The sequence below is a fragment of the Pleuronectes platessa genome, chromosome 8, assembly GCF_947347685.1.
Source record: "Pleuronectes platessa chromosome 8, fPlePla1.1, whole genome shotgun sequence".
NCBI lineage: Eukaryota > Metazoa > Chordata > Actinopteri > Pleuronectiformes > Pleuronectidae > Pleuronectes > Pleuronectes platessa.
Window position 1 is genome coordinate 14,432,019 of NC_070633.1, and position 20,249 is coordinate 14,452,267.

The 20,249-nt window shown below is 39.9% G+C and overlaps 3 protein-coding genes across 3 annotated transcripts; 1 reads left to right on the plus strand and 2 right to left on the minus strand.

Moving 5' to 3' along the window:
• Nucleotides 1-1,197: 1,197 nt before the first annotated feature.
• Nucleotides 1,198-6,445, minus strand: si:ch211-153b23.3 (uncharacterized). Its single transcript, XM_053429145.1, has 11 exons — nt 6,312-6,445; nt 5,016-5,200; nt 3,415-4,926; nt 3,244-3,336; nt 3,054-3,158; nt 2,855-2,964; nt 2,566-2,757; nt 2,291-2,453; nt 2,037-2,202; nt 1,809-1,903; nt 1,198-1,718 (listed from the first exon to the last, which is right to left on the minus strand). Exons 1-11 carry the CDS (start codon nt 6,407-6,409, stop codon nt 1,633-1,635), a joined length of 2,805 nt encoding a protein of 934 aa, XP_053285120.1. The 5' UTR covers nt 6,410-6,445; the 3' UTR covers nt 1,198-1,632.
• Nucleotides 6,446-6,672: 227 nt separating this feature from the next.
• On the plus strand, nt 6,673-10,367 carry irg1l (immunoresponsive gene 1, like). The gene is made up of 6 exons (XM_053429213.1): nt 6,673-6,809; nt 7,205-7,259; nt 7,376-7,563; nt 7,927-8,019; nt 8,291-8,496; nt 9,008-10,367. The coding sequence occupies exons 1-6, from the start codon at nt 6,792-6,794 to the stop codon at nt 9,933-9,935; spliced, it is 1,488 nt and encodes a 495-aa protein (XP_053285188.1). The 5' UTR covers nt 6,673-6,791; the 3' UTR covers nt 9,936-10,367.
• A 4,989-nt stretch (nt 10,368-15,356) lies between these two features.
• Nucleotides 15,357-18,008, minus strand: glod5 (glyoxalase domain containing 5). The gene is made up of 4 exons (XM_053428559.1): nt 17,849-18,008; nt 17,317-17,472; nt 15,903-16,058; nt 15,357-15,759 (listed from the first exon to the last, which is right to left on the minus strand). Exons 1-4 carry the CDS (start codon nt 17,903-17,905, stop codon nt 15,616-15,618), a joined length of 513 nt encoding a protein of 170 aa, XP_053284534.1. The 5' UTR covers nt 17,906-18,008; the 3' UTR covers nt 15,357-15,615.
• Nucleotides 18,009-20,249: the final 2,241 nt, after the last annotated feature.

A 20,249-nucleotide genomic window follows, 5' to 3' on the forward strand; every position in this document is an offset into this window, starting at 1 on the left:
TCCATCCATCCATCTATTATCTATACTGCTGGTCCCTTGGGAAAAAAGGAGAAACAACGTAAATTAACACCAGTTGCCTGTAAACACAAATATGACCAAAGAGCCGGAAAATGTAGCTCCTCAACAACAACTATTTCCAATGACTGCAAACAAAAGAGGAATTTTCACAGACTCCAACCCCATGACAGCCCTTTGTTCAAACTATGACGTACAACAGGATAAATAAAGCTTTATGCTGCGATTGCAGACACGCCTAACGAGCATAATAAAAGATTTTTATCAACCTGGGCCCCACGTTTAGGTCGGTATCGGTCTCCACCAGCAGCTAAAACACAGCAGCAATGTTATCTTCTGGGGCAACTGCAACAGTCGATGAAATTTCCTCTAAAAGTTAAGGTCAAGTCACTGTATGTCTAATATGGGGTGTTTTGAACATATCTTTAAATCAACTTTGCCTTAATGAATGTGCATTATCGGGCGTTTCTATTTATTGGTCGGACTAATTTAATTTAGCACACTCATTGTGATTTACAAAGCCGGAAAATAAATGCGGTGGTTTTGACTGCGTCTATATTTAGGAACATTTATTATTTTGTTGTTGAAAAGTAAGTTTTTGCAGACTTGTCTAAATACTTTTATGACCTGTAACCTTTTTGATCTTTTTTATCACTTATTTACTCTCCAAAGAACTGAATGTATGTCTGCTTATCTCCGAAAGAAACATATGTAAATCAGATTCCTGTGTTTAGATTATAGATTAGATTAAATAATAGATCACCCGCAAAACGCCCGCCAACCAAACATGCAATCTATTATAATGTAAATTAGCTTTCTTTATATGGGATCTCAGCAGATCAGGCCCAAGGTGTACAGTTGTGTCATTATATGTTTCTATTCTTGTCTCAGCTAAGATTTTATTGATGTGACGAATTCATTCTTGTGCATATGGAAACATGCGTTTGATTGAACCTGGTTTTCTCTCCAGCACAGCAGCTATAGTACAAAATGTATAAATTAAATAATAAAACTTGATGCGATTTTGCTGCGTTTTCTTTTCATTTCAGTATTCCGTTTTCTAACGTTCTTTCTGCTCTTGTCTTAATACAAGCAGAAATGCTCTGTAATAAGAGTAAAAAATGTGTCTACTGAAATCTATGGTACTTTGGAACAATATTATTAACTTTTAGGGCACAAATGTTACCAGTCAAATTCACTCTTTATTTCACATAAGAACAGTACACAGTGAAGTACAATACAACACAATACAATATAATACGATATAGAATAAACACGGTGAGCTTAAAATACCTTGTAACATAAGATACATTTTCTTTTTCTCATTAATAATTTATTACAGTATCATTCAATCCTAAGTCATTTCACAAATTCATTTTTAATTCAATAAACTAACATAAATATAAACTTATTACAGTTCTTCCCAGGTTGATACAATGTGAGAGATCTCATCTAAGTCATGGTTTGTCACCTGAGATTCTTAAATGATAACTGCCCATGTAAGTTGTTTTGAGCTACAAATGATCACTTTACTTTTTGTCAAGTCCTGAGATTGTTGAATAGACAAAGGGTCTCATGGGGATCCAGGTGTGAGAGGAGATATGAGGAATGTGAAGATCACACCATAGTATTTTTCACTCTTTCAAAGATGTGTTGAACTTTAATGGCAGGGACACAGCCTTCCCTTACAATGGTGATGGTCCCTGCGGAAGAAGTAAGATAGGCTAAAGTTAGTGAGTGTCTTTAAAACAGAACGAGAGAGAGAATGTAACAGGAATATTTTTGCATTGTACCTTCATCAATCTTCAGGCAGTTAACCACAGTAGAAGCAACAACTTCATTAGAGTCCCCATCACAAAGAACTCCCTGGATCTTGTGTCCAAGTCGACTGCAGCAAAACCAAAGGAAGCAGGGAGGGTAAGTGTATGTGCATGAAGTAGCTAAAAAGAGACTAACCAGCCCAAATCTCAATTCACTGAAACGTGACATGATGTGCCTGAGTTCTGTTAGAATACACTTACTTGATGACCATGCTGTGGTGGGTGCTGTCTGCTTCTCCACTTGGATTGGCTGAGGTAATGGCAAGGGGACCGGTGATGTCACACAGGTGGACGATCACAGTGTGGTCTGGGACACGGATCATGATGCTGTCCTTGGTGCCGACACGGTCATAAGCCGGTCCCACTCCTACATGAGAAAAATTAGAAGTTGAGGTGAACACTGGGGACTGCCATTATTTTAAATGCTAAAACTGCAGCTGCCCAGGGCTGTTTACCGAGTTTATACAGCCAGTCTCCTTTGCTGACGATGCAGCTGATGCCTCCAGGATACACGTTCCTCATAAACTCCCAGAGCAGAGGACTGAAGGGAGGCCTGGCTGCTACCAGCTGCTCCACACTAGAGATGCAGATACAGATGGGCTTCTCTGCTGGTCTGTCCTGGAGCAGGTCACAGACAACAGGTCGTTGGTTTAACATGAAGCAAACAAAAGAGAACTAATGATATGTCCCATGTCAAACTTCAACAAACATCATATTTTGTTAACCTTACTTTAATGCCGTAGATTTTCTCAATGGCCAGAGGATTCTTGCAGGAGGCCGCCAGGGCATAGACCGTATCTGTGGGAACACCGCAAACTCCGCCCTCCTCCAGAAGGCCAGCGATCTTCAGGAGACCACTGGTGAGTCGTGAATTAGCAACAGTACAGGGTAGCTCAGGAGAAGATTCCTCCTTCACTTTCTCCTGTGACAGGCCAAAGAAGGAGGGTCACATTCAGAAAATGAACAGGATAATCGTCACTTCAGAATCAGACTAGGGATAAAATCTTCTGATAAATTACCTTTAATAAGGAAGGGCCCATAGGCAGCAGTCTCCCGAAGAAGATGCAGTTGACCAGTGATGCCAGAGCTCCATATATACAAATGATCGACAGTAGTGCAAGCATGGCGACTGTTTGAAAAAAAGTTTGAAAATTGTTATAACTATGTGGCTTTGCTGCACATAGGGTTTATTTATGTTCAGAATAAAGCAATGCTCACTTTCTAGTTGGTATGGCAGTCGCTGCAGTGTGGACAGCAGGAAACAGACCAGAACAACCTCCATGACTGTTGTTAAAAACAGCAAAACCAGGTTCCTGTAGGCAGCTGATTTAAAAAATGGAAGGAATTATAAATGGTTATAGAGCAGTAATAATATCACATGTTTGTTTATTAAAAGTGAACACTTTACCTATCAGCATGAGGAAAGTGTTAATGACCAGGAAGGCAATGGCTCCTGCTGCAAAACCATAGGATGCTTCTTTTGGAAGTTGGATGAGGTCACCTGAAATATTTTTGATTACATTTTTTGTGTAATTCATTTAGACAAAATCCCCATTTAATCATATTTTAACCAACATACCTGCAAACCTAAACCAGCTCCAGGTTGCCCATACTGCTACATAGCTGGATGAAATGACAGATCCAAAACGGCCACCTCCCATAACTTGCAGCCGGCTGACATAGGCCTGGATTATTGCTCCAGAGATGAGGACCCAAGGGACAGTCAGATTGAGGAAAGAGGGATTTGAGCTTGACAACCTTGTATGGAGAGCTGAGAGAGCTGCAACTCCATTTGAAATGTAGAACAGGGCGTCTGAGGCCTGGTCTGTTTGGGGCAGTGCCTCCTGTCTTCCATCTTTATATCTGCCACACGTCAAAGTTTTCTGTAGCCGCTCACTGGAGATGGGCTGTGGGCCGACAGGGATGAGAGACTTCTCTGCTATTGTGTTGATGAGACGTGCAAAGGTCCCATACAGGGAGGCTGCGGTGAACAGGGAGCAAGCCACACCAAAGAAAATGTAATAAGCCTGAAGAGGTATCTGGGGGATTGTTGAGATTGTGAGCAGGACAAAGAGAAGGTTGTGGATCAGTTCCAGGACATCCATGTTCAGGCTTCCTACGCAGAGCACAACGCCTGACACCACAAAGAACCAGTTTCCCACCATCGCCTCCCTCCCTGAGATCAATAAACTGTTCTCTACAGTCAGAGCAGATACCACAAATTCATCCCAAGCCTTGATCAGCCAATATGTAGCATGAAGACCAAACTTGGTTGTGTGGTAGCAGTCTTGGCGCAGATGGGCATAGTAGCTTGAGAACAGCTGGGCCACTGAAATGATTGAGACCCATACAGCTCCTAAGCCAAATGACTTAACATACCCAAAACCGTAGAAAGCGAAGATGAAGGGGGCAACAGTGTCACAGAAGAAACCCAAGGCCATGGGCTCTGCGTATTTTGTGTTTTTCTTCTTCTCTTGACCAATGCTCTGGACACTTCCAGAGTTGGGGGTTCCCAGCAGGAGAACATTGAAGAGAGGGGTACCAAAACCTTTAAGCACTAGACGCTGGGTGAGACCTTTGAATAGCAGTGCAGCTGAACCGTAGATTGCAAAAATGAGAATGAGCAACTCGAGAACCCCTGAGACCACGAGCGCCCAGGTGCTTGCAACTAGACCCACTGCTTCAAAAACTAAGGTGGCTGTGATGGCTCCAAAAACAAAAGGCATGATGTAGTTGACTGTGGCAGAGCAGAAGGCTAGGAGGAAGGACAGGAGGATAAAGGGGACCAGACCAGCGATCGCTGACTCTTTCATGGACTGACCTAAATGGCTGACTGGGATCTCTGTGGTGGCATTTAGAGTCATGTTGCTCATCATGTAAGTGGACTGAGACAGATTATTCATTGTTTGATATACGATAGATGATGTCGGAGGTTCAGCTAAAGCGCCAATGTAGATTCGAGTTGCTCCATAACTGCCCCAAAGAGCAGCATAGCCAATGAAGGCGGTGCCACTCAGATGATCATATTTTCTGAAGGAAAGCAGTCCAGCCACCAACTGGCAAATACCACCGATCAGGATGAGATGAACACCTATAAAACCCATGGAATTAGAATTAATATAACAAGTAACAATATCATATTTTATTATATTATTTTATCAGATTTTCTAAATGTTTAACCTGCAAGTATGTTTTCCACTCCCACTGGTGCAATGCCAGTATGCGCTGTATTGAAGTTCTGCAGAAGTACGATGAATGCACTGATCCCATTGGATAACATCCCCAACACCCCTGGTTCGCCATAGAAACTGGCGGGAAAGCCATCTGATGTCGCCATTGTGTCGTGGATGTCAAATGCAGTTTTACTGAAAGAATTAAGCACATGCCACAGAAAAATGTCATGAATGTGTACAATATTCTGCACATGCTCCATAAAAATATAAAGTTCACTCCTGAATGCACACGTGACCCACAAGACAAAAATAAAGAACACAAACACAGTCTTGTTTGATTTATTGGTACAGTGGTACTGCCAAAGTGAGTAAGTAATATCACAGTGTTTTCAAAATGAATGGAATAAATCATGCAAAGTATAAACAGAGGGATAAAGAGTCAAAGCTGTTTCTGGTCGGAAAATAACAATTTTATTTAATAATCAATAATCATTCTGTCGAGGGGCGGGAACTTAGGGGTACTGGCCCCAGCTGAAATCCAATTGGCCCAGGAGATGCCCCACTCTTATCAGTATTTGCTTTTTAAATAAAGTAGTCACTTACTAAGAATACTCACAATTAATAGGATAATCGGTTGAGAATGTTTATTTTCTCAATGTTGCATTGAACTCAATGATGTGTGGATTTGCTCAGAGCTATAGAGCTAAGAGAAAACAAAGAATGACTCAAATGTGCATCTTACTGAATCAGGAATTGTGCATTCATATTTGATATGTAATTGAGTAAGTGACAAATCCTAGATCTGCCACTGACAGCATTGTACAGAATATGGGGGGGAAGTATACTGATTTAAAGAAGAAACAAATATACTGTAAAGAATAGATGGAAAGCTGTTATCCTACAAACTTAGGTTTATGTTATAAATAGACTCTTTTCTATTGTATCTCCCTAACCAGTCCTGGAACCTGCCCAGTCATAAAAGGGCTGCTACACCAATAGGACATGTCAACAGCAGAGGTAACCGAGTTCAACTGTATTTCAATTACTTTCCTGCTCCACTGACTGAAAAGCAGAGGGTATCTCTATGAGTACAATTTACAGGCACCCCATCTCAAGTTGATTCAAGTTAAGCACATCATGCTCTGATAAATAACAAATTTAAATTGTTGTATTTATTTTTGAATATTTCAACACATTGTATGCATTTAGTCAATGTTAAAATATCACGTTATCACCACATTGAAAGTTTACATTTATCAAAGTCTTTGTGTCAGAAATAAAGTGAATTAAAATGAAGTCTTACCTGGTGAAGATCCTCAGACCGGCAAAGTGTTGCTCTTCTGACACAGGGATGTTAAGTTTGTCATAAATAAGACTTTCCTGTGGGGAGGAGGAGTTCATGACAAATTCCCCCACATAAACCTGCAACCTGAGAGGTGACATCATTGTTTCCTTCAACATCAACAATAAAGTATCACTCCTTCCCTTACCTCTCATAAGGAAGAGGAGGCTGGTGATGCTGGTGGTGATGATGACGGTGATGAAGATAATAATCATGACAACCTTGGAAATTCCTCCTATAATCCACTGAGGTCTTGTTACAGATATGTATGCCCATCCCCTATTCTAAGTAAACTTGTAACACAGGTGATTGTTGTGTCCAGGACTATATAAGGCTGGTGTCCTCTCAACCTCAAGAGTATCTGCAACAACCTGTTGACTGCAAAACTCCTGCATCAGAAGAGACAGAAGACAGAAGTCAGAGCAACAACTAACTTCAGCCATGCTCTCTATACTTCAGGTAAAGATTTATTCATTCTCTCTCTTATTGAATAAATAGAGAACTGATGGGTAATAAGGTACAAAGATCCTGTCAGAATGAATATTGTGGAAACTAATAGAGACAGATTTAACTTAAAATCTCAAGTTTGTACTGTGAAGGTGTGTTTTAAGAGTATGTGCCGGGGGAGGATATAACAGAGCTGTTTAATGTTGAGCTAATCTTTACCTGCACCTGTTCAGTTGGACAGACAGGCTGAGATAATTTGATATGATAAGGAAATAGCTGAGAATCAGTGCACGTGTCTGCAGCCTGTAATCAATCCGAAATTATCAAGAAAAAAATGCTGTATAGTAACTAAATAAATGCTGGTTTACTGGTTTCAGAAAAGATATTCCATTTATTTTGTCCCGCAGAAAACTGTTAGACCAGTGTTGGCTGTCAGAGGACTGCATCAGTCTGCAATCGAAGGTAAACTTTGTTCACTTAGGTACACTTGATTGAAAAAAAGTTAGATCTGTAGGAAAGTAAACATTTCTCTTTTTCGTTTATCTGATCACGACATTTCTTTTTCTTTCCCCCTGCAGTTTTGAAGCGCCCAGCCCCTGAGGACACGGTCACAGCCAGCTTTGGGAGGTTCATCAGTGAGATTAAGTTCCATCACTTGTCCCCCGTTGTCCTCCACCGCAGCAAAAGGATGGTGCTGGACAGCATCGGGGTCGGGCTGATTGGCAGCACGACGGACGTGTTTGAATTGGCCCTGCAGCACTGCCAGGTGAGGCGGAGGGGAAGAGAGAAAAAGAGATTTGTTATCAGATATGAGGCAATGAGATGGATAAAACGCCTAACCTATAAATAACTATCAGTGTGTGGACAGATGAGATTAAGTCAAAGAAAACTTCTAAATAATTAATTTAACTTGGGAACAGACAGGTTTTTATGACCGATGACCTTTTTCAACAAATGTTCCAGACTGACATATGATTTACAAAGAAACTTATTCACCCTGTGTTAATTGAAAAGTGGTGAGCTATTTAAAGTGAAGTTCACCGTGCGTGTGATGATGGTAAAACATTGTATTAAAAATGCCCTTGTAAAGATTCCCTGTTTACGTGTCTGTACTGTGTTTTCCCCTCAGTACATGTACGCTGCTGATGACATCAGCTTTGTGTACGGACGCAGAGGAGCCAGACTCTCCCCGACACTGGCAGCTTTTGTCAATGGAGTGGCAGTGAGTATTAATAGATGGAACAGATTTGTCACCATGGACCCCAGAACACCAGACTATTTCAGTTGCACTAAATTCATCACGACCAACAGGCTATGTTATTCTCAGCAATGGTACAGTCTGGAAAGGAAATGAAAACATTTGATTAGTCTTTCCAGTTGGATTTTCATCATTGTTTGGCCTCTTCTCCTTAAGAGGTCATCAGGGTGAAAAGCTCATCTCTGTGTTACCTCTCATGTGCAATCATTTGATCAGTAACATCTCTCTGCTTCAGACTCACTCCATGGACTTTGATGATACGTGGCACCCTGCCACTCATCCCTCTGGGGCAGTCCTCCCTGCTGTGTTAGCTCTCAGCGACATGATGCCGTCTAACAGCAAACCTAGTGGCCTGGACCTCCTGCTGGCTTTCAATGTCGGCATCGAGATCCAGGGGCGACTGATGAGGTTTTCTAATGAGGCCAACAACATCCCCAAGAGGTGAGCACCTCAGATCATACGGACGCACATACTGTCATTAATGGTTCTATAGCAGCAGGTGTTGCACTTAGTGAGTCAGGTCCTTGCTGGACATGTTTTTATTAATATACATGAGTCTAAAGAAATCTATATTTGACTGATCTTTGCAGCATTCTTTCCAAGCGAGCCGGTACAGCCTCTTCGTGGTGGCAATGAGCTTTGAAAGGCATGTTATTATGTTCATCTCAGGAACAGCGGAGCCTCTGTGGGTCGTATTTGTATAGTTAACAACGTGGAAGAGAATATCACACACGACTTAATTTGGCAAGTTAAATGATGCACCACGTCATTTGCTTATGCATCAAGCACTGAAATGACTAAAACCCTTGAACAGGCCTGAATGTGGGGAGGAGAGTCAAATAGAAGTGAAGCTGTTTTACTGCTGCAACCATAATGATGTGGAGCACCTATAGACCACCTGATTTCAAAACAACTGACCAAAGTCTCTCTTCTCTGTCCTTCTCGTGTCCAGGTTTCACCCTCCCAGCGTGGTCGGGACAATGGGGAGTGCAGCTGCCTGTGCTCGCCTCTTGTCCTTGGATGACGTCCGGTGCCGTCATGCCTTGGCCATAGCTGCTTCTCTTTCTGGAGCCCCGATGGCTAACGCTGCCACGCAGTCTAAGCCCCTTCACATTGGCAATGCCTCACGTTTGGGGCTGGAAGCTGCTCTGCTAGCCTCCCGAGGCCTAGAGGCCAGTCCTCTGGTCCTGGATGCTGTGGCAGGTGTGGCCGGCTTCAGTGCTTTTTATGAAGACTACGTGCCACAGCCTTTAGAATCACCCAGTGACGGTGGCCATTCATTCCTGCTAGAGGAGCAGGACATTGGCTTCAAGCGTTTCCCTGCCCATCTGGGGATGCACTGGGTGGCAGATGCTGCGGCCTCGGTCCATCAGCTCCTCGTAGGAGTTGGTCCTGGCATCATCTCCCCAGCTCAGGTGCAGGACATCCATCTCAGAGTCCCGAAATCAAAGTACATCAACAGGCCTCTTCCTAAGTCTGAGCATGAAGCACGCCACTCCTTCCAATTCAATGCTTGCAGCGCTCTCCTTGATGGTGAGGTGACTGTGCAGTCCTTCACACCATTTGCCATGGGTCGCCCTGAGCTGCTGGCTCTGCTGAGCCGTGTTCACATGGAGCATCCCGACGACAACCCGGCCAATTTTAATCGCATGTATGGCGAAGTGCAGGTGAATCTTGTTGGAGGAGAAATCCTGACAGGACGGTGTGACACCTTCTACGGTCATTGGCGCAACCCGATGACTAATGAGAGCTTGGCAAAGAAGTTCAGAAACAATGCAGGGACGGTGCTTCCTTCAGATAAAGTGGAGAGTTTGATTGATGTGGTTGAAGAGCTGGATAGAATCGGGGACTGCACGGCTCTTCTGTCACAGCTGCAATGAAAACACAATAACAGCTAAATGAAATCATTGTACATAAATACCTCAAAAGATATTTCACCTAAATAATTATTATCAATGTTGACAGCTTTTAAATGAATGCTTAAGAATATCAATCCATCCTAATTGAAAAGCCTAAAATCCAACTTTGTATCTGTTGCACTTGGTGCAGGTTCTGCATTGAAGACAGCTCATGGTCCTCATCACTGTACACTACACTTATTATGCATTATCTTTGTCTCTCTTACTGCTGATTAACACTGAAACCTGTTGGGCTAATAATATAGTCATCTAATGTGTATTGCTAAATAATTGAATTATTTTTATTTTGATAATTAATCCATATTACTAGTTTGAAAAATGTGATCTATTTACTATGGTCGGATTTATAAAAAAAAGTATATGTTATACATAACAAACGTATTGGTATTTCTGTTGGTGTGTTCTGTTGTTCTTGAAATAAAACGAAATAAAACTCAAAAGCACTCTCTGGGAATTTGTTTGAAGAAATATACTTTTCTCTTTGGCTCGAAAGAAAAATTCAGTACGCTTCCGTAGGTTTCTGTTTAAGAAAGATTCTTCTTTTAATAAGTTAATTTTGTTTATTATTAAAGTGAATTGCTGGATAATAATTTGTTTTCCATTTGTGTATGTCACTCAAAAATATACATCTAATTCAATTCAGGGTCCAATAGTTAAAAAATCGTTTCACTCACAATAAAAAGGGGATAAAAAAATTCTCCACGCCAGGAAGGGTGAAGGCAATCGGTTCAGCCGGCCCTGCCAATGACGTGTCCCTTATTTATTTTTCAGGGAGTTGGCAACCCTAAATATACCTCACCAGAATGTCATGTAGCTCAACTTAACACCAACTTTCATTTCAATAATTACAATAATTCATTTTAAATGAAACAAAACTAGTTGTGAGCGTGTCAGGGCGAAATTCTCACAAGAACTCAAATCAATGCCCGTCAGATATCAAAACACATTTGGGGGGAATTGATGAGAGAGAGAGTCATTGTTATTCTTAAATATCATCCAGGGCAAAAGGGCAGGTGCTTGAGCACAACTGGGGGTCTATCTGTGCACGTGCCTGACGTACACCCATGTCTGTAACAGGGTTTTCACGGTGAGGACAATAATTGCTGTGTCCTTCAGGTGAAACAAGCAGGAAACTAAATAATAAATAATAATAAAACAATGTAGTCTATGAGTAAGAATAGCTAATAAGTAACTTCTCTGAATATCAAATTGATAAGAAGTGTTGATAAACACTGATTTCCTCATCCCTCATGCCAGTGTGTTGTTCCCAGACGTTATGTTTGGCCAGAGTTTACTTCAACTAAACACTTTAATAAAGGAGTTCTTGTTCTCAATTTGGAATGAGCTTACTCATTATGAAAGCTGTATATCATCAAATGACATTCAGTTATTTGTAAAACTGAGCAAGAATGCTCAAAATGATGTGACACACCCATTGTACTTGGGGTTCAAGCTGAACGTTAGCAACTGCTATGCTCTGTTTGAGGTTAGTTTTGGAGTAATAGTAGGAAACGATTGTCTGTGTCAAGGTCAGAACAATGTTCTCAGTATCGACAACAACATATTCTGTTCCATTTAATATTAACAAATGACCAAAGATTGTGTTGCGCTTAGTGTTCAGCCCTGAAGTCAAATTGATACTGATACAGCTGATATTGGGTTAATATCACCTACATCTTAAGTTATTGAGGTGGTGACCATCAGTGCTGCCTTTGTCTTCCTTCCCCATGGAGTAGACAAACAGAGGCAAAGATGCTATTTCACACGTACACAGGGAACCACGGCCTCCCTGACTGATGTCAGGGAGGCTGTGTAACAAGGGAAATTCTTGATACTGATAAGCACACTTATCAGGTTCATACTGAAAGCAATTCACTTTATTATTAAAGTGAATTGCTGGATAATAATTTGTTTTCCATGTGTGTATGTCACTCAAAAATATACATCTAATTCAATTCAGGGTCCAATAGTTAAAAAATCGTTTCACTCACAATAAAAAGGGGATAAAAAAATTCTCCACGCCAGGAAGGGTGAAGGCAATCGGTTCGGCCGGCCCTGCCAATGACGTGTCCCTTATTTATTTTTCAGGGAGTTGGCAACCCTAAATATACCTCACCAGAATGTCATGTAGCTCAACTTAACACCAACTTTCATTTCAATAATTACGATTTTAAATGAAACAAAACTAGTTGTGAGCGTGTCAGGGCGAAATTCTCACAAGAACTCAAATCAATGCCCGTCAGATATCAAAACACATTTGGGGGGAATTGATGAGAGAGAGAGAGTCATTGTTATTCTTAAATATCATCCAGGGCAAAAGGGCAGGTGCTTGAGCACAACTAGGGGTCTATCTGTGCACGTGCCTGACGTACACCCATGTCTGTAACAGGGTTTTCCCGGTGAGGACAATAATTGCTGTGTCCTTCAGGTGAAACAAGCAGGAAACTAAATAATAAATAATAATAAAAACAATGTAGTCTATGAGTAAGAATAGCTAATAAGTAACTTCTCTGAATATCAAATTAATAAGAAGTGTTGATAAACACTGATTTCCTCATCCCTCATGCCAGTGTGTTGTTCCCAGACGTTATGTTTGGCCAGAGTTTACTTCAACTAAACACCTTAATAAAGGAGTTCTTGTTCTCAATTTGGAATGAGCTTACTCATTATGAAAGCTGTATATCATCAAATGACATTCAGTTATTTGTAAAACTGAGCAAGAATGCTCAAAATGATGTGACACACCCATTGTACTTGGGGTTCAAGCTGAACGTTAGCAACTGCTATGCTCTGTTTGAGGTTAGTTTTGGAGTAATAGTAGGAAACGATAGTCTGTGTCAAGGTCAGAACAATGTTCTCAGTATCGACAACAACATATTCTGTTCCATTTAATATTAACAAATGACCAAAGATTGTGTTGCGCTTAGTGTTCAGCCCTGAAGTCAAATTGATACTGATACAGCTGATATTGGGTAAATATCACCTACATCTTAAGTTATTGAGGTGGTGACCATCAGTGCTGCCTTTGTCTTCCTTCCCCATGGAGTAGACAAACAGAGGCAAAGATACTATTTCACACGTACACAGGGAACCACGGCCTCCCTGACTGATGTCAGGGAGGCCGTGTAACAAGGGAAATTCTTGATACTGATAAACACACTTATCAGGTTCATACTGAAGGTAAAGCAAGTGTTGCTTTGGAAAAACCCTACTCTAGAGCAATAAGGAAAGAATGGCAAAGTAAATATCTTAAATCTAGCAAATGAGATGAACAATGAACACGTGACACAAAACCTGATTAAATAGCATGACAGAAAGCTGTTTTTTAGTGATGATGATGATCATTCCTGCATTGACAGTTCCTGCTTCGCTGTGATTTATCATAAGGAAATGTTGTTACAGTAAAAAAGAGAAATGAAGACAAAGGAGTATAATATAACCATTGAGTTCTGCATTAGTACACCTGGAAACAAGGAACGACCTCAGCCACCATTAGGAAAGAATCACAGGTGTAAAATTTACAAAGGAAAGAGGGTTTCACTGACGGCTGCTCTTCAGGCAGATGGGTGAAAGATAAGATCCCAGGAGTCTATAGAGCCTGTCTAAAAAGCTAAAGCTGTGACATAGAACCAATGCTGAACAGGTTGTTTGTGATGGTGAGGTTGGTTTACAGTCAGGAATTAGAAAAATGATGGTGAGAATTAAAAATGTACCTTCTTCTAACAACTGCTAATCTACGTTACACACATATAGCACTTCTCACTCACAGGTACTACAATAAATAGAAATGATTAGGAGGGCTTCAGCTGTGCAATCTCGTCGCTGATACATGAACAAACACGAGTGGGTGAGAATTCAAAGAAGTCTCTTGCACTTTAATCAGAGATACGTCAACACTCAGGGAAAATGTTAAATACAGGGCATTGTGAACCAAAGAAGGAAGTTACGTCCACTGCTGGGAAAACCCTAACCCATGGTAGAGGATACAAAGTTGAAAGAGTTGAATCTCATTGATCTAAACTATGAATGATTAACAATACAAAGGCTGTGAAACCCTTTATGCTAATTTTTTCCTTGAAACTTTGCTTTTACTTCCGACTCACACCTGCAAAGTCCTCCCTGAACATAGAACTACTTTATATCCGTGTGCTTTTTATGTGAGGTAGATAAGTGTTCTTGTATATTTCAATTCAAATACTGACTTTCAGGTTTACGTGATGTTAAGTATGTTTTTTAAGTAATAATATCAAAGTCTCAACCAGAGCACAAGCAAGAAAAATTAAGATTTTTGATACTTCCCTTCTTAAATTGGGAAATGTTGTTTATTTTACTAATCAACACATTTTCCAGGCAACTGTTTTTTGCAGATTAGGATTAGTTGAATGCACAGTAGTTCTTCTCCTGTGTGTGTGTGTGTGTGTGTGTGTGTGTGTGTGTGTGTGTGTGTGTGTGTGTGTGTGTGTGCACATATTGTACAACAATTTCTACATTTATATCACAGTTTATTTTTTCATGTTTTCACTTTTGCACATACTGTACACTGATATTTGAGTTGTGCTCCTGAGGAACACTGGGCCAACATCAAATTCTTCCTTGGATAGAAGGACAAGGATGTGAAGTATTTCCAGACTTGTTTTATTGTATTATAAACTGTTGTCTGTTAAGTAGTAAGAAAATATCTTGGCAGCTTTCTTCTCAAGACTCAACCTTAAAAACTTTTGTCACTGGTCAGATATTTAATATTGAATAAATGAAAATCCTCCTTCTCCTTTTTCTCCTTTTTCTACAGATAAGGGAAGAACTTATGTACAATATATGTGAGATGATTATATATGATGAAAGGCTCACTCAGGAGATTCAAAAATGTATCTTAGTTATAAATCAGTTACGTTTTGACATGGCAGACCAAAGACCAACTGATTACTGTTTGTGAGACATTTGTCAGTTTTGTTTTGCTTATTCATTATTTCATTGAGCAAATACTCTTTTGTGGTTTTGGGTTTCTCTGCTATTTGAAAAATCACTAACCAGATTCTGGAGGGAATAAGTAAATATCCTCTGGGGGAAATCTAATTACATTATTTAATTAATTTAATGAATAAAAAATTATTTAATTAGTTTAATCCAGCACAGGCTAGCAAACGAGGTATGCCACTATTCAGTGACTCATATAAAATGAGACAAGCTAATTTATGGGAAACAAATTCCTTCTGTCTTTTTCTAAAACGTCTATTGAATTATCAGCAGTGTGCGCTGGAATTAGTTTTCTTATCTTACATATAAACCTGGCACAATGAGTGTCGATGACAAAAACAACTATAAGACGAGGTCAGATGCAAATAGAAAATAAGAGTTGTATAAATTGTGATAAATAAGCGGAAATAGCAAGTACAAGAGTCTTTTATTTTCAGCAAGTCATGTTTTACCTTGTAAAAATAAAACAGCCCTTTTAAACACACAATTATCAAAAATGCACATTAACAGTGTGTCTGCACAGTCAAGCGATGTCATTTACTCCACTAATTGTTTACATGTAATGAGAAAGATGGGCATTTTGGTCAGAAAACCTCAAATCTGAAAAAATCTTTGGGAAAAGACAAGTTTGTTCATTGTTGGGATGAATTCTCACATGTCCATCCTCTCATGAAGACCCATCTAATGTTGCCTGGTTATAGTTGGACACTTCAATAAGGTTGTGGTCTGGATCTCTGAAGTATAGAGAGGTGATGGGCCCGACAGCCCCACTCCTCCCCACTGGACCTTCTTCTATCTCCACTCCACAAACCTGCAGAGGAGAAGAGACGAGAAACGGACTGAGCATGAAGCAGAAATGTGACACAGACCTCAGGTGGATTTAGTGTTAGCCTCCTCAAGCAGTAGTATTGACAACATTAATTCTAAACAGTCTGTAGTTATTGGGTGAAGTACCTTCAAATGTGTAGCTACTGTAGCCAGAGGGGTGTTGGTGATGAGGCACAGGTCGGCAGAGCCCGAGGTTGGATGTTTGGCCTTTGGTTCGAACTCCTGACCCTGCTGGTGAAGGTTAAACTTCTGTTGCCCAAAACCCAGAGCCTTACGGTTTCCCTTCAAATGCAGAGATGACGTGTGGGTGTTGATAAGAGTTTGATTGCTCAAGCTCGCTCTTACAGGCTGAGCCTGAGGGGGTGATTTGTAATCAAAGCCTGCCATCTAGTGGACCTTTTCACACTCAGAACACAGGTATTTTTAATGCGTAAATAATGCCTTTAAGTATTATCTTAATATAACTGTTTTATTATCTACTTGTGACTATTCATTTAAGGTTTTAACTATTTCCAACAGTTATTGCACAACAATTTATACATTTATATCATTTTATTTTTTCGTGTTTTCACTTTTGCTCATACTGTACACTGATATTTGAGTTGTGCTCCTGAGGAACACTGGGCCAACATCCTCAAATTCTTGCTTTGATAGAAGGACAAAGATGTGAATTATTTCCAGACTTGTTTTATTGTACTATAAACTGTTGTCCGTTAAATAGTAAGAAAATATCTTGGCAGCTTTCTTCTCAAGACTCAACCTTAAAGCTTTTGTCACTGGCCAGATATTTAATATTGATTAAATGAAAATCCTCCTTCTCCTTTTTCTCCTTTTTCTACGGATAAGGGAAGAGCTTATGTACATTATATTAGAGAAGATTATATATTTGATGAAAGGCTCACTCAGGAGATTCCAAAATGTATCTTAGTTATAAATCAGTTACGTTTTGACATGGCAGAGTAGACCAACGACAAACGACCAACTGATTACTGTTTGTGAGACATTTGTCAGTTTTGTTTTGCTTATTCATTATTTCATTGAGCAAATACTCTTTTGGGGTTTTGGGTTTCTCTGCTATTTGAAAAATCACTAACCCGATTCTGGAGGGAATAAGTAAATATCCTCTGGGGGAAATCTATTTACATTATTTACCTGCTTGATGTTTTAAATGGATACCTATTGTTATTAATCTAATGGGTGCTTTAGCAATCATAATATAATTAGCAATACTTTGTTGCTAGGTGAATACTACTAGTATTACTACAATACATTTCAACAGTGGGATTATTTATTTCTAATGAGTGACTTTTTTTCTACTTTGTAAGTTTTCATTTTTTTTCTTACTTTGTTCCTTTCTTTTTGTTTGTATTGTTTTGGGCTTGAGGGATGATATGAAATAAGTTTTTTCGTCTTTCTGATAATGTCTCAGTATAGGGACTTTGAAAACCATTTCAACAGTGGAGACACATTTTCTATTATTATCATTCTATTATCACTATTTTTATTATTAAATGTGTCCTGAACAAAGCCCCTGTCATACCTTGAAAGTGATGACATCCATGCCGAGGACTGAGGTGTAGAAGTGGATGGTGTCTGGGACACTCTTCACTGTGAGAACCAGATGATCCAGATGACTCAGTTGAACTGGAGAGGTTCCCTTGAATTTCACACCTCCTGCTGTTTGAATGGACGCAACCTGAAAGATGAGAGGAGTTTATTTAAGCTTCCATGCATGCTGTTGCCTTCAAAGATAACAAAAAAGAGAGGTAGTTATGTTATTTCCGTGTCAGCAGCGCCGCCGTGTGGCTCGGTGGTGTACTGCATGCAGTGAGCCCCTGAAATATATGCGGTTTTGCGGATTGTTAAAACTGACGCAGACTTTCAGCGCATGTTTCGTGCACAAATGAAAACTGAAGCAAACACGCGAGGGGAAATGAGTCTACCGGTTTCGGTTTCACTACGTGCGGTTGGTTGGTTTCTGTGCGAACAAACTCCACCGCCAGACAAAAAGATGGAGGAAACAGATTAAATGTGGGCTGCTGATTAGCTGAGCACTTAAACAAATGTTTTACCAAGACACGGCTCCTGTGAAAAAGCGACAGACGGGTCGCCGCAGCTCGGAGAGTCATCTTCAGCCCGGAGCTCACAGACGCACTTCCTCGTTGGTGCCGCGGTGAACTGTGACCGGAGTCCGTGTCAGTGTTCAGGGTCTGTTTGTGTCAGCAGGCTTCTGAACACTCCCGTATACCTGCTCCCTGCCTGGTTCCACCGTCTTGCTGACTCACCTCTGGAGAACCACGATAGTTTCTGCCCACACCCAAACTCTCAGATTACTCCTGCATAAAATGTGCTATAACTTCTATATTCATATTCTTACACAGACTTCACGTGTCTCTTTGGTGTATCACTTACATTTCCTGATATATGTCGCTTTTTTCTATTGAGGTATTTTGTTACTTAGTTTTATTTTAAATGTACTTATTGTAATAATGCAGTTTAATTGTTCTGTCGACCCTGTGTTAACTTAATACATTTTTATACTTATGTAAAAACGATTGTTGACAAATCCAGCACAACTGTTCTGCTGTTTAATGAGGCCTGGTGGTGAAATTAGGTTTTAGTATTGTAATGTTCTTCATTATATTCAGATTTCTGTTTCTATCATTCTACTCCTCATTTATCTAAAAGACAGGACAAAACAAAAGCAACTCTCGGATAAAAGACTCCAGTAACACCATCTTCACGTTGACCTTAGTAATAAACGTAGAAAAGAACATACACCTTTCTCACAATGTCCACAAAAATTAAATCTGAATCAGAACCTTTTGTGTAGGATTTAGTGACATCTACTGACGTGGAAAAGTCCTCCTTTTCCAAGCATGTAGGAGAACATGTGGGGGTGTCCCGTGACATAAACATGTGTAAATGCCCCTCGAGAACCCATGTTTAACACATTTATTATCTGTCATAAATGCACTGTTGGCTGCCCTCAACCTATTGTCTGTAATTCATCACACAGAGCCACCCTCTGAGGTAACATAAAAGCAGCCATCCAGCTCTGAATCTCACAATCATGTGGGTAATAGGAAGGAGCATTTCACTCTCAGGCTCAAGGCTCAAGTATTATCAGCATATGATTTAACTGAGAAGAGCTTTTATAATAATTATCATCCGTGCCTTTTAAAAACGTCACATCCATAAATTTTAACATTCAAAGACAATATATATAACATTGACCCACAACCTCCATCACCAGGGCTTCACAATATGATCACAATCTAGCCTCCAACAATCTTCCTACAATATTTTCTTTATCTGCTTGTGTCTCCTCTCAGCAGAGTTAGCAAGCTGCTGTCATGGTCCTGAATTTCATACAAAGCCATCGAGATGCCCTCTGTCTTTTATCAAGTGCATGACTGCGCCCTGGTGTTAACACAGGAGGAGTGCAGTTGTGTGTGCAGCTGAACATAGAACTAAAAGTAAAAGCATTCTTTCGCAATAAATATAGCTTTTGCTGTTCGTTCAGGGATTTAAGAATTTGTAGCAGAACCTTAGAAGGTGACATCCAAAAGACACAGATATTCAATTTGAAAAATTTGTGATTGTCAATGTTTTATTGTGGATCAGTCAAGCAACTTTTTTTTCAGCATCACTTTAACATTGAGGTGTTCTATGATCATTTTGGTTTTCATTTACTAATAAGCATGACAGTGAGATTCCTTTTAAGTTGTATTAATCTTATTTTAAATAGATATTTTTACTTATTTTAAAATCATTTGCAGACAGTGGCTTGTTGAGCACATTCGTATTTTTCTTTTGTAAATCTTGATTGGTCTGTATTGAAAATTAACCGAGTACGCACCCTCAAATATTGTGCTCCAGAATTCTGAGGTTTACTTTTCTTGAGTATTTCCATTGTCTGCTTCAGATATTTATTCATTATACTGTATTATATTACTTTTATTCATTCAAAAGGGGCCGTGTACATTACAAACAAGAAGACAAAGAACAAACAACTGACAAATGGACAAGAAACTTAGATAAATATTCTATTATAAATGGATTTTATAGCTTCAGTTAGGCCAATGCTAACTTTGCCAATTCGGAATTTGAAAACACATACAATACAATATACAATGCATTGTTATAAAGTCAATAAAATAAGTAGTATATGATTACAACATTAAATAAAAACACATTTCCCCCTGCTACTTAGTTGTTTTATTGACATTGTATATATTGGTTTATTTTTGTCGTGCACTGATTGCTGGTTGTACATTAGATTTCCCTTGAAGGATAATAAAGATTTTCTTTTATGGACAACTTTAGTTAATCACAAGCTGCACAAACCAAGCAAGAGCAGCAGAGGAACCGAGCAGCCAGCAGGGGGCAGCCTCAGGACATCACATGGAAACAAGCTACAGCAAACTGCTTGGAAATGAAGCAGCAAAGATCCAGGGATTTGTTGTTGTT

Bases quoted from the DNA above. Each gene is read 5' to 3' on its own strand.
- irg1l (XM_053429213.1), top strand. The intron at 7,260-7,375 runs GTAAACTTTGTT...TTCCCCCTGCAG, and splicing joins GCATCAGTCTGCAATCGAAG to TTTTGAAGCGCCCAGCCCCT. The intron at 8,497-9,007 runs GTGAGCACCTCA...TCTCGTGTCCAG, and splicing joins GCCAACAACATCCCCAAGAG to GTTTCACCCTCCCAGCGTGG.
- glod5 (XM_053428559.1), bottom strand. From the start codon at position 17,905: ATGACTCTCCGAGCTGCGGCGACCCGTCTGTCGCTTTTTCACAGGAGC. The intron at 16,059-17,316 runs GTATGACAGGGG...CTGCATTTGAAG, and splicing joins TGGATGTCATCACTTTCAAG to GGAAACCGTAAGGCTCTGGG. The intron at 15,760-15,902 runs GTACTTCACCCA...TCTCCTCTGCAG, and splicing joins CAGTAGCTACACATTTGAAG to GTTTGTGGAGTGGAGATAGA.
- si:ch211-153b23.3 (XM_053429145.1), bottom strand. From the start codon at position 6,409: ATGAACTCCTCCTCCCCACAGGAAAGTCTTATTTATGACAAACTTAAC. The intron at 3,159-3,243 runs GTAAAGTGTTCA...TTTTTAAATCAG, and splicing joins CACTTTCCTCATGCTGATAG to CTGCCTACAGGAACCTGGTT. The intron at 2,965-3,053 runs GTGAGCATTGCT...TTTTTCAAACAG, and splicing joins ACTGCCATACCAACTAGAAA to TCGCCATGCTTGCACTACTG.